Here is a 13,838-nt window from a genome sequence, read left to right as displayed (position 1 = left end):
TTTTTTTGTTCTACAAGTAAATTAAAATTGAATTAACTGTGTTTATCTGACCTGTCCAGGAAGAAGCAGGTACAGATGATGGATGGATTATTTATCTGGTAACTACTGTGCTGTAATTTGTAGGTTCCCAGTATTTACAGAACATATTTTAATATCATTTATTTCTCTTGTCTTTTGTTGTTACTCTCTTATTTTTCTGAGGAACCAGTAAACATGTTGTTGGTTCCTGATTCACACTAAAGCTTTGACTGTAAATTACAGGCTGTTATAGGATTACTTGTACTTTTACTGGGGTACAGTTCTGAGTGCAGGACTTTTACATGTAGTGGAGTACATGTGGTACTAGTTAAGTGTTTGTACATTTGCAGTTTAAACCAGTGAAGTCTGAGATGACAGACGTCTGAATTCTGCTGATTATGAAGAGTCTTCTCTTGGGGTACGTGACCTTCACTGCTGACAAAGCTGGACTCTCAACACTGGTGGCTACAGGCACTGGAACCCATGACCTGAGAAAAGTCGAGGTCAAAATGTGTCAGAAAAGCAAACAACCAGGCAACATTATACACATGGCATCAGTGCAACATAAAAACCTGTGTCAGTACGGTGCAGCCATTAAAACTGTTCAGTGCCCGTAGCTTTAATGAATTAAAAGACAGCAGAACAGTTTTAGATGAACACAGGCCTCATGGCAGCTGAAGTCTGGGCTGACTGAAACAGACTGTGTGTGGGATCAACTCAAGTCAAAACTCTCAAGTATTTACAAAAGTCCTGATGATAATGAGCCGCAGTGGTGGAAAGTAACAAAGTACATTTACTCAAGTTTCAGCACTTAAGTACAAAAAGTAACAGCTTCAAAACATAAACATTTGTACTTTTCCTCAAGTAACATTTTAATGAAGGACTCTAACTTGTAGCAGAGTATTTCTACACTGTGATATTATTACTTTAAGTGTCCCGAGTATTTTTTCCACCACTGATGAGCAGCTAAACAGGCAGGATGGAGCTAACTGGCTAACGTACCTTAGCATGGGCTCGGTGTGTGTCAGCACCGTGTAGACTCACACTGTCCGTGTCCGTCCGAGGATTTAAAATGTTTGTGTTCTGGTTCATTAAAATAAAAGTCTCCGTGTGTGTCCCGAGACCAGCTGCTGGGGGAAGAGTCCAGGAGTTAGACTGTTGTCATAAAATTATCAGGGCTTCTACTGTGAAAGTCCCAGTGACTGGCCCCGCCCCCTGACTTCCTCTATCCTTATTTCATTGACTAAGGGAGGACTTGGAGAACACGTGACAACCGTTTGCGTGATACCAAGTTACTACAAAAACAACAGCATAAAAAAGGCGTTACCCAAAGTCTATTTTACATATGAATAATGTGTGTGTGTGCACGTCATGCACGGAGGTGGAGCAGCTCGTTTCTGGTTTGGTGCGCGCTCCTGAGAGGTGGAGACAACTCAGCGTAACTCCGCCCACTCGAGTTCGGTCCCTGCTCCGCCATCACGATTTTCTGACCTAAACAAACTAGCGTCTTGTTTTCAATTCATTCTCGTTTTGTAATTAATTGCTTCGTGTTAAATATCAGATCAACAACAGCGTCAGTTTGTTTGGGACATTTATCTGTTACCGACTTAGTTTAACTGACGTTAAATATCATATTCAGAGACCAACATGGTTTGTCTGAGGACTCTGGAGTATCTGCCTGCCTTCATCTGTCTCCTGTTCTGGACTGGAGCTTCTGGAAATAATCAGGGTAAGAAACTAAGGACCAGGAAAGTGTGGTCTGTCCTGTCGGTGTCACTGACCATTACAGAGACCAGCTCTATGGGTCTGTTCTGTGGTCTGAGTGGCAGCAGTGTGTCCTGTCCGGTCTGGACCTGTCAGGTGTCTGGTCTCTCTCAAGGACTGAAGGTCCGTGGTCCTGGTGGTTTGTGGCATCTACATAAATGATGTGATTGTATTAAAATCACAATACGATGTGTAGTGAAGGAGACATGAGGATAGTTGGTGTGGGTCAGGAGGATCCAGAGGAGAGGGTTGAATGTGTCCCTCATGTGGAGACAGCTGGTTGTTTCGGCTGTGAAACGGTCTGTAAGGTCTGTGATGTCACCGCTTACAGGGTCATCCTTAAACCAGGACTGGTGTTTGCTTGGTTCTGTTGGGTTCTGTTGTTGGTCTGAGCGGGTTTGAATGGTGTGAACAGAACCAGTTGTTAGAGGAAAGAACATAGTGTCTAGATACACCTCAGTTAATGTCCTGCATTAATCTCACTTTAACATATAGCTAACTGTAGCAAAGATGGTGGTGTGGGGCAGAAATGAGGTAGAAGAAGAAAGAGTCCAGGTTGCTCTTCATCAGGTGAAGATGGGTACCTGGGTCTGGTTTTACCTGGGTCCAGTGTATCAGATGCCAACAGTGGCTCATGCAGAGCACAGCCCTGGCAAAGCAGCTTACATGAGCCAGGACTGTGGTTCTGATGAGTCTGACTAGTGAGGTTGGACTTGGTTTGAGATTTGAGGGTTTCACAGGTTTGATGTAAAGGTTTGACTGAAATGATTTTCCTGGTAATGGTTTATTGGCCACGGTCCAGGATTTATTCCAGTTCACTGATTAATCACCTTTTTCTGTAGCTGAATTTGACGTCATGTTAAAAACAGACAATAATAAACAGGTTTTTCTTTTATCTGTTGTAAAATCCAGTGTAACATTTTACTGATGGGGCAACATGTCACATGTTCACTCTAACTATTCAAACACTTAAAAGTTTGTACTGGAACAAGATATGAAAATGAAATAAATAGTAAATATGTGCCCCAGACTGTGGTCTTTCTTCTGGCATGTAGTCTTTAGCAATATGATGTATTAGTCCCTTACAGCGCTTTGAAAACTCTGGTTCTTATGCTTGGAGTTTATTTGTGGGTTTTAGTTTTTTAATGGCATTTTACTTCAAACTCTTCACATTAAATGAAATTTATGAATCCTGGCTGATTAAAAAAAGCCTCAAAAATAATGAAATACATTTTTTTTTTTGCAGTTTTCTCAGACGTAGTAAAATACATGTAGTACACATTTGGAATAAATAGGCGATGCAGTTCGTTTTACTTCACTTACCTTATAACAGTCACTTTGACATCAATGTGTTTCCCCATATGTGGCCTTCATGTTGAACAGCCTGATGCTCAGTTTGTTGTTTATGTGTTGATTTAATGAATTAAATTGAACTTTATAAAGTCAAATGTGTTTCTGTTGTGTTGGCTCATTCAGTCTGTGAGAATATACCAACATTTAAAAACTCTACTAATGTGTATTAGATATAAAGGGACACCCAGGGCTGGTTATCTGGTTGGTTCTAAACCAAAACAGAAGCAAACAGCAGAAAAAGCAGCTCTGATGTGATTGGATGAATAAGTGTCCAGGTGTTAACATCACGTCACCAGTGATCAGGAGGTAACGCTGTTTGTTTATTATAATGGATTTGGCAATGAAACTTATTTCAGCAACGTGACATTATGTTTCCATGGAGTTTATGACTTTTAAGCTCGTTAGCTGAGCTGAGGGGCAAAGAGCATCGAAACACATCGCAGCAGCACCAGCATCATCCAGCTTTGGGCGGAAACCCGCTATGACGCTGCACGTGCGTCTGTTGTGTGTTTCATTAATTAAAGCCCCCCCGCTACAACGGTTAAAAAGGAACTGTTGTACACAAGGGGTTAACACTTGTCTCAAAATAAGGTTAGCAACACACAAAACAAATATTTCCCCAAATAAAATTACACAGTGAGGTTTTGAGGATGTTCACCAAAATAAAGGTAATAAATAAAATAAAGTGATGGCAAAACAGCAGCCTGATATTTTTGTAAATACAGAAACAGTCTTCGACACTGGAGGGGAGACTTGTCTTAGACATGTAATATGTCCATGAGTGTTTTCCCCTCACCGGAAATCACGTTAGGCAGAAAAAGGGGGGGGGTCTGGTCCAGTCTGGATCATTAACCTCATCTTGGTCGCGACAGTGAGTTTCTTTAGTTTATGGTCGTTTCGTTAGACACTAACTGACCGTCTGTTTGCATCGTGTTAAATATCAGATCAACAACAGCGTCAGTTTGTTTTAGGACATTTAACTGTCACCGACTTAGTTTCACTGACGGCCTCAGTCTGTGACACAGTCGGTGCTACATTAGCTTTAGCAGCTAACGTTAGCAACATGGTTTGTCTGGGGACTCTGGAGTCTCTGGTCTTCATCTGTCTCCTGTTCTGGACTGAAGCTTCTGGAAATAATCAGGGTAAGAAACTACGGACCAGGACGGAGTTTAGTGTCGGTAGTTAAAGTCCAGGTGTTTGCTGTGTGAGCTGTGGGTCGGACCCAAACACTGACAGGATGTTGTGGAGGAAACTAGACAGATTCTTTTACGTTACGGGATTTGCGACATTAGTGAACGTTTTTACTAATTTCATGACTCTGTATGAACCAAACTGTATTAATGTTGTGTTTTCATTATTTTGCTGTAACAGACATAAATAGCAGCAGTTTGCTACCTGCTTTGTTTTTGTGGGTCTGTGTCCAACACTGTTTCAAACTGGGCTGTGTTCAAATCTATTTATGGCCCTGGCAATAATTCAGTGGTTAAACTGGTTTCTAAAGAATAAGTTCAAACTCAGGATTAGAACAATTGTCTCGACTCCTGATAGTTGGTGCAAGTGGCTGTGTCTTGGCTCAGCAGCTTTAATATGTGATTATTATTATTATTATTATTATTATCACTATTATCACCAACAAAGTCTGATCCTCCTTTCAGGAACTGGTGACGTCACAGTGAAGGTGAAAGAAGGAGATGACGCCATCTTACCCTGTTCCCTCAGCACCAGGGAGAACATTGTCCAAAAACTCTTTCACTGGAGGAAAGATGGTCAGAAGGAGGTGTTCCTGTATGATGCTGGTGTTCATTACAACAACGGTCGTACAGGTCAAGATGAGCAGTTCAGAGGACGCGTCTCTCATTTTCCTGATCAGCTGCAGTTCGGTAACGCCTCCATAGTTATCAGAAATACAAAGGTGACTGACAGTGGAAACTACACCTGTGATTTTCCACATCTTGAGACACGACGACTGATTTTCCACATTAGTCTCATTGTGGGTGAGTACTTTGATAAAACTGTGTAAAATGCCATCAGTTTGTAATGTAATTTGAAAGGTGATGCTCCCTGTGACAAATCCATAGAGAATCATCACCTGACTTTACAGTAGATCTCAGCTCTATAGAGCATCTCAGTGTCTTTCAGCTCATGATGGTTTTATTTGCATGTAGCAGGTAGAAAGTCTGAAGTGTTTCCCAGGAGCAGATGGAGACTGAAACAGAACTAACAGGGAACATGATGGTTGATTCCACTCAAAATAAATGTAATGAGCATCAAAATGACACAACTGTGACACAATTCAAACACAACTGGAAGACAGTTCAGAGAAACCTGATGTGTTGATCTCAGTCTAGTCCAGTGTCTGCATGGATATTAGAACAAGATCACACACAGCACAGACCTTAGCTCCTGTAGCTTCAGACTGTCATGTTCTCACAAACTGACCTGACTTTATTATTGGTTCTTTCCATCTAATATGATCAAATCTGTGGCCTATAAATTGCCCTGTTGCTTGTTGGGATCTTCAGTGGGAACTGATCTGTTTGATTCTGCTTACCACTTCATTCTGACCTCTAACAAATGGATTTCACTTAAAATCCTAAATTTTTACAATAATACTATATAGTACTTGTTTTCCAGCTTCCAGTCTCCTCCTTTTGTCTGTGTTGCTGCATTTCCTGTAGATCAGTTCTAGTGTGTGAAAACATGAGCAGATCAGTGAATGTTTCAGCTTCATGTGGCCGTTTCATGCTGCAGCTGTTTCTGTCTGCTCACACTGATTTTGTTCCAGACTGTAAGTTAGAGGTCAACTGATTTATCAGGCCGATATTTGCCATTTTTAGCAGCAGCACTTGCTGTGTGAACTAGCACCTCTGCTCATGTTGTTCCTGCCATTTCAGATTTGATGACAGGACATAAACTCTGTAAAATCTGCCTTATTACTGAATGTGAGTCTAATATGAAGTTTTACTTTCAGATCTGATCCTGAAAGACCGATCAGGAGACATTCCTGGTGAGTGACGATAGTGAAGTTTGAGGTGGCCGTACCGTCCTGTGAGTGCCCGATCTCGTCAGGAAAGGCATCTGGTATAAAACTTGATTCACTGTGGCAGCTGAAAGGAAAAAGTAGAGCGCCTTGAGAGGATTCTTTTATTGTGATTTGATGCAACACAAATAAGCTTAAATTTGGACAGAATATTAATTAAATGTATAATTTAATAGTAGAAAGTTATTTTCAGTCAGAAACGTCTCTTTCAGTCATTAATGACCACATTTGTCAAAGCAGGTAAACTGATATATTATGACCTGTCAAACAGTCCAGGGTGGAGTTAAGGTTCAACTTGGTGCTTTTCTGTTTCTCCCTGTTCTCCTCTCAAACTGTGTGTTCACGTCCATCACAGTTTGACATTTGTAGTGCAGCAGCTGCCATTTATTAACTTCTGTGTTCACAGGTGCAGCTCCAGCTCCTTGGACTAAGATACTAAAGGTCACAGAGGATGGGGTGGTGCTGCAGTGTGAGGTTCGAGGTGCTTCTCCCAAACCTGATGTAAAGTGGCAGGACAGCGATGGAAACGTCCTTCGTGCTGAGGAGCCACAGGTTTCAGAAAGAGGAGGCCTCTACTACGTCTCCCTCCTCACTACTGTGACCAAGACATCAACAAACCTCTTCCACTGTGTGTCCACACAGAAGGACATCGGCCACAGGACTGAAGAAGAGATCTATGTGCCTGGTAAGAAAATGGGTTTCAAACTGAGGGTAATGCACCTTTCTGTGGTGGGATTTGTTTTTGGTGTTTTAATCTTCCAATACTTTTAATCTGCATAGATTTTTAGACACCTTCAGTTATTTAGTGTTTAGTGTAGTTTATGGCCAGTGTGCTGTACATCACATGCAGTGACACTTTGTGTTATATTGGTTTAATGATCCTTTTCAGAGAGACTCTGGGAGTCCTGCCATGAGGCCCCAATGTTCATAGGTGGAGTCTTCACTGGAATTGTGATTGTCGCTGCAGTTCAGGCTGTATTAGTAGCTGCGAAGTGCATCACAATACGCCGTGATGAAGGTGAGTTTAAATGACTGAGTGGATCATATCAACATAACAGATACTTTGAGCTGTCACATGTCCAGAGTCTCATTAGCTCATTTATTTAGGAGGCCTCAGGTTTGAAAACTGAAATGACAGGAAATAGTTGACTGTTCTTCAGAGTCTGTTCATTTTTAGAGTGTTCAGTTCCAAGAGTTCTCTGCTTTTAGAGATTTTTTCAGAGACTTCAGGGTGTGTCTGTGTGTGTACTGTGTTTTTGTGTCTTGCCGTGCTGGGCGGGGGAATCCATTTGGTTTGTCCTTCATTGTGTGTAACACGATGTGATTGGTCCGGGAAGTGCTGCATCCTTGCTGGTGATTGGTGTAAATCTCACTGGTCATGTGTGAATCAAATGGTTAACCTATTCTTTAAGTACTGTAAGTTTTAAGAATGTTGTTCTAAGATGGGAACAATAATTAATGAAACATAAGGACAGGATATGAAGACTAGTTCATAAGTCATTGTATAGTTTTCAGGTCTTGTCTGAAAAGGGGGTAGTTTCAACCTAATTTATGGCAGGGTGTAAAGCACCAAAAGGGGGGGTTTTCTTTCTGAAGAGCCAGTGATCTGCTCTTTATCAAATGGAGTCTTGACAGTTTAGTGCTTGTTGGAGAAGGCTTGTACCATCTCCTGTGGTTTACTTAGTGGGTCACAAAGAGTTTCATAGTCAGAAATTGTCAGAGGGATATCACCCCTGCCTCAATCAGGAATGGGACCATATTCTCCTGCATTAGGTCTGCTACATGTGTGTGTGGTACAGGTCCTCCTGTGGTTGTGTGGACACATGTCAGTTCAAAGCCCTGCACTAACACTGAAACAACACAGGTCCCCATAAAAATACTAAAGTTTATTTGGAGACAAAAGTCCATGTAGTTGACGACCAACATCATGTCTGTGTCATATCAAAGTTTACTTGATGTGATATTTACTTCTGGTTTCTTCTCTGCAGGTTCTGGTCAGGAGAGAAAAGATGATGATCCTGTAGAGTTGTCACCTCGAGGTGAAGGTTCTTAGTTTTACATCTGTTGCTCTGTGTGTGTGTGTGTGTGTGTGTGTGTGTGTGTGTGTGTGTGTGTGTGTGTGTGTTTCTGTCTTTGTGAGGAGCATTTTGAGCATAATTCTGTCACAGTGAGGACATTTTGACAAAGTCAGGACATTTGGCTGGTCCTCACTCATCCAGACTCCTGTTTGAGGGTGAACACTTGGTCTTAGGTTTAAGGTCAGGATCAGGTTTAGGTTAGGGTTAGGGTTGAGGTTAGCCATTTGGTTGTTATAGGTGTAGCATCCCCAGCTAATTGATGGTCTCACTGTTTTGTACTGATGGTTCACAGGTTGTTCATTAATTGTTGAACACCTTTATTTCCTGATGTGAAGGGCACCTTGAACACATCGTAAGAGCTATGAAGTGAACAGAACAAACATTAGCATTTCACATTCAGCTGCACCTTTAGTTTGAAAAGTAGAAAACCAGTCCAGTTAATATCACAGTCCAGGACTGTAACAATAAGAGCTGGACCAACAGAATTAGTGGAACACACAATTAAACATAACACAGTGTGATCTCACAACATAGAAGAACAAGTGTGTGTGTGTGTGTGTGGTACATGTCTTCCTGTGGTTGTGTGGACACACGTCAGTTCAAAGCCCTGTACTAACACTGAAACAACACAGGTCCCCATAAAAATACTAAAGTTTATTTGGAGACAAAAGTCCATGTAGTTGACGACCAACATCATGTCTGTGTCATATCAAAGTTTACTTGATGTGATATTTACTTCTGGTTTCTTCTCTGCAGCTTCTGGTCAGGAGAGAAAAGATGATGATCCTTCAGAGGAGTCACTTCTTGATGAAGGTTGATAACTTTACACACTTGCTGTGTGTGTGTTTTTAGTGGAGGTGAAATGCTTTATGCAGACCTTTTGGTACTGTGGGAGTCACACCCACTAAAACACCTCCACCCACTACTCTGTGTCCTGTTCCCCGCGGGACCACCTTCTAGTATTACTTCATGGGGGGACTTAGCTCGTGCTGGTTCTACTGTCTCATTTGTCTGTCATGCTCCCAATTCCACAGTTTCTTCAGTATGGCAGCTGCATACTCTCTTATTGCCTCCCAGATGCTCTTTGATTTAAGCATCGTCACAACGCAGTTTTCCACTCTTAATGGTTCACCAGCTATGTTGTCTACAGTTCTTCTCTCTACCGTAAATCTTGTGCACACAAAGAATACATGCTCAGCATCTTCCACTTCATTCTCAGTTTGGGAAGTATGGGGTATCATCATGCCTAAATCTGTACAGATACACACGGTAACACCCATGGCCTGACAGAAACTGGGACAAATAATAATCCACCTCTTCATGCTGCCAGTTTATCCATTCTTCAGTGTTTTGAATGAGCCTATGTGTCCATTTTCCTTTATTCGACTCATTTCACCGAGTCTACCAGATGGCTATGGTTTCCGCCCTTATAGTCTCATGGTGATCTTGTCGCTTGCATCCCATTATGTCCCATTATATATTAGCTTTTCAACTTTTCTACTGCTAGTAAGTCTATTGGGACTGTTCTTGCTGGTACTAGTACTGTATCATCAGAACTTGTTTGAAATGCAGAAATCACTCTTAAGGCACACCTTCGATATACTGAGCACATTCCTCGCCATTTGGGGTAGTCGTGGCCTAATGGATAGGGAGTCAGACTTGTAACCCGAAAGTTGCCGGTGAAAGTTGACGGTGGGGTGAGCCAGCGCCCTGTCCACTTTCAATACCATGACTGAGGTGGCCTTGAGCAAGACACCGGACCCCATTGGCTGCCCACTGCTCTGAGTGTGTGTGCACAGTGTGTGTGTGTATTCACTGCTGTGTGTGTGCACTTTGGGTGGTAATGCAACTTCCCCATTGTGGGACCTTTAAGGGTAAATAACTTAAACTTAACTTAGGTTATCATCACAAAACAGTATTGATGTTATGGACTCCTGTCGGGTCTCGGTCCACCTATGGTCGGCATTAGTCGAGAAAGGGCTCCGGTCACTCTGGCTGCCTTTTCTCCCACATTCTGCAGATGTTCCTTAAAGGACATCCTTGCATCCAGCGTCACTCCTAAGTATCTTATTGTTGGCCGTGATGTTATATTATAGTTGCCAACTTTCACTGTAATACCCTCCCTGGTCTTTCGGTTTGTTGCTAGCATGACTTCTGTCTTCTGCTCCGCAATGTCCAGTCCAGCTGATGTCATCCAGTTTCTCACTGCCCTTATTGTTTGGTTGCAAATGAGCTGTACATCTTCTACATATTTTGCCACGACCACAATAGCAATATCATCAGCAAAACCTAAAATTTTTGCCTCGTTGGGTACCTTGACTTTTAACACACCATCATACATTATATTCCACAGGAGTGGCGCCAACACCGACCGCTGCGGGACGCCTACAGTAATATCATACTCCTCTGGGCCTCTGCAGGTTCTGGTCAGGAGAGAAGTGGTTCTTCTAAAACTGAATGGATGAAGACGACAACATGTTTGATGAACACGGTTGTAAAGTGTGAGTGATATCCCTATCAGGCTTAGATCAAATCTTGTAACTTGACCACTAGAAGTGGGCAAAAAATAATTTTTGTTCACTTTAAAACAATTCTGAATTGAATTGTTAATTGAAAGTTAATAATCAATTTTTAATATTTGATCGAATAAATTCTGCCAGTTTTGCCAATACCGGACTATAAACGGCCCACAAGCACGTTTAGGCTCGTAAGCTAGATGAGAAAATGGTGGAACAAATGAAAACTATATGAGCAACACCTGCTTCATTAAAAGCTATAGTTTGGAGACATTTTGGACTTTCTGATATTGAATCAGAAGCAAATCAGGAGCCAACGGAGTCTACCATCTGTTTGTGGTAAATAAACAACCAAAACAACTGGAAAACAAGCAAAATTAAAACTATAACAAGGACTGAAAAGTGAAAGACGGTGGTTTTATGGTCTTCCTGTCTGAGGTCTGAGTACAGACTGTAATAGTCCAGAATCAATGGACTCTGAAGTTTTTAGCCTCAGGAGAAAAGATTGTCTTTTTTCATGTGTGTGAAGAGAAAAGATGGAGAAACAATCAGTGTTTCTTTTTTTGTTTTTCCCCAAAGCTCCTCAGTCACACATGGCATGTTACTGACCCAAAGCTTTGCTGGAGATATTTTATGGCTTTACTGAACATTATTCTGAATCACTAGATGAGTCTGGAAACTTGGTTCATTTTCTTTTCACACAGAGAAAAACCAAACCATGTGAGAACGTCCTCTCTGCTTATTGGTCAGATGGTTCTGATGTGGTGGGAACCAAAAGGTAAACAGGAAGAAGATTCTGTGTTGTGGAGTCCTGCATGTTTGTGTGACATGGGACAGACAGTTTCATGATGCAGACCAACCTACATGGGTCGGTCCTGTCCCTGCTGTTTATTACAGTGCTGACATTTACCACTTTAGACAAATCATAGAGTTTGGAAAACAACATGTCGATGCACTGGAGTCACTGAAGTCAGACATCAGGACGATCCTGGAGGAGGCCTGCATTGATCCTCACAGCTCTCAGATCATGGGACTCTTAGTTTTTGGTTCGGTCCACTTTCTCAGCAGGAGGACCACACCAGACTTTGTCAGATGATTCAGATCCAGGCCTCCTCTTTGTGGGACCTTGGTGCTGTTGTTTTGGTCCGTACCTGAGTGTGATGACTGTTCACACCAAGAGGGAAAACAAACTGGAGATTTAAACTGACTAAAGTCTGTAGGTGTGAAAACATCCTGAGTGTCTGTGGATTAGAGGCTGCTGCTGTCTGCTTACTGCTGTAAAGCTAAAAGGGTAAAGCTAACTCAAAGCTAAAAGCTAACTACATTTATTTATAATTGAAGTTTATGTGTTTTGTCTGTTGAACAGTTAAGTTTATGTTATTGGATCCCACTGATTGTCAGTCTTTTGTTTGAGTGTTGCACAGAGTTGTATAAAGGTCTGTTTTAGTTCTGTTGGTCCCAAAAGTCACATGATGTGTCCAGTTTGACTTCAGTTGGTGACAAAGGGATCAGACCATGTGAGAGTTAACTCTGATCTTGTTTCATGTGTCTTGGAAAGTGTCATGTCTGAGGACCTGAATAATGTTTGTTGAACAAAATGAAAACACTAATGAGTAAAGAGCATCTATTGGAGAAGTGTCTCAGCCACAGTGAACATAGATATAGTGATGATGTAGTAAATGCTGATAATGAAGCTTTGTCAATGATTTTTCTGTTGGAGACCATGGAGCATGTTGGGTCCAGAGGTCCGTGTCTGTGGATCAGTGTTACAGTGACTGTGTGAAGGGACCTGTGGGAGGCTGATGTTACTGTAAATACAAGAATGTTTTTAAGGTCCAGGCTGAGTTTGGGAGTTTTGAATACAAGGATGATGTTTCATTGTGTGATGAATGATCAGGAGCAGTAACCACCTGTACACAGGTGTCTTTGGAAGGCTCTGTCCTTGTTTCTTTCATTGTCTGATGAATGATGCTGGATAAACACACACACTCTGTTCTGTCACTGATTTACTGTGTGTCACTTGTCATCTGTGTCTGCTGAATAAAAACATTCTCAGAGTGTTTTAAAGAGTGTGTACCAAGTACTGTGAATAAAATTAAATTCCAAATAAATTCTTTTTTTTCCCTGCAGGATAAAACATTGAGTTGATGAATTGGCCTGAAGTGTTTCCTGTTTTTAGTCCTGTTGAGGTGTTTTTACCTTCCAACCAATCAGAATTCCAGGAAACACCTGTTGTTCCTGTTTATTCAGGACAATAAGATTTTAAAAATCTATAACGAGTTAATATAAATATAAAACATGAAATTTAAATGTGAGAATAAGATCAGCCCTGGTGGCTGCACCATTTAATATTATATATTATACCTTTACTGTTAAAGTATCAGCCATAATAATGCAGTTGTCTCATCTGTCATAAAGTATTTGACAGACTTTTGTGTTCACTGAGAATCTGTTTTTGTAATTTTTAAAGGATTTGTTGGTGCTTTCTCCAGTTTGGGACCTTAAAGGTGTTGGGATGATTTTTTTGTTCTACAAGTAAATTAAAATTGAATTAACTGTGTTTATCTGACCTGTCCAGGAAGAAGCAGGTACAGATGATGGATGGATTATTTATCTGGTAACTGCTGTGCTGTAATTTGTAGGTTCCCAGTATTTACAGAACATATTTTAATATCATTTATTTCTCTTGTCTTTTGTTGTTACTCTCTTATTTTTCTGAGGAACCAGTAAACATGTTGTTGGTTCCTGATTCACACTAAAACTTTGACTGTAAATTACAGGCTGTTATAGGATTACTTGTACTTTTACTGGGGTACAGTTCTGAGTGCAGGACTTTTACATGTAGTGGAGTACATGTGGTACTAGTTAAGTGTTTGTACATTTGCAGTTTAAACCAGTGAAGTCTGAGATGACAGACGTCTGAATTCTGCTGATTATGAGTCTTCTCTTGGGGTACGTGACCTTCACTGCTGACAAAGCTGGACTCTCAACACAGGTGGCTACAGACACTGGAACCCATGACCTGAGAAAAGTAGAGGTCAAACGGCAAAATGTGTCAGAAAAGCAAAC

At 41.3% G+C, this 13,838-nt stretch overlaps 1 protein-coding gene across 2 annotated transcripts; it reads left to right on the top strand.

Annotated features, from left to right (window-relative positions):
• Positions 1–1,587: 1,587 nt before the first annotated feature.
• On the top strand, positions 1,588–12,873 carry LOC113130549 (butyrophilin-like protein 1). Of its 2 annotated transcripts, none has more exons than XM_026307275.2 (8): positions 1,588–1,747; positions 4,791–5,129; positions 6,107–6,142; positions 6,582–6,860; positions 7,065–7,193; positions 8,164–8,214; positions 9,010–9,066; positions 10,607–12,873. In XM_026307275.2, exons 1-8 carry the CDS (start codon positions 1,666–1,668, stop codon positions 10,645–10,647), a joined length of 1,014 nt encoding a protein of 337 aa, XP_026163060.1. In that variant the 5' UTR covers positions 1,588–1,665; the 3' UTR covers positions 10,648–12,873. The 2 variants fall into 2 exon arrangements, with proteins under 2 accessions (XP_026163060.1, XP_026163061.1); XM_026307276.1 differs by lacking the exon at positions 1,588–1,747 and adding an exon at positions 3,970–4,277.
• Positions 12,874–13,838: the final 965 nt, after the last annotated feature.

Source organism: Mastacembelus armatus, chromosome 5 (genome assembly GCF_900324485.2).
Source record: "Mastacembelus armatus chromosome 5, fMasArm1.2, whole genome shotgun sequence".
Lineage (NCBI taxonomy): Eukaryota > Metazoa > Chordata > Actinopteri > Synbranchiformes > Mastacembelidae > Mastacembelus > Mastacembelus armatus.
This window is presented reverse-complemented; position numbering and strand designations above follow the sequence as displayed.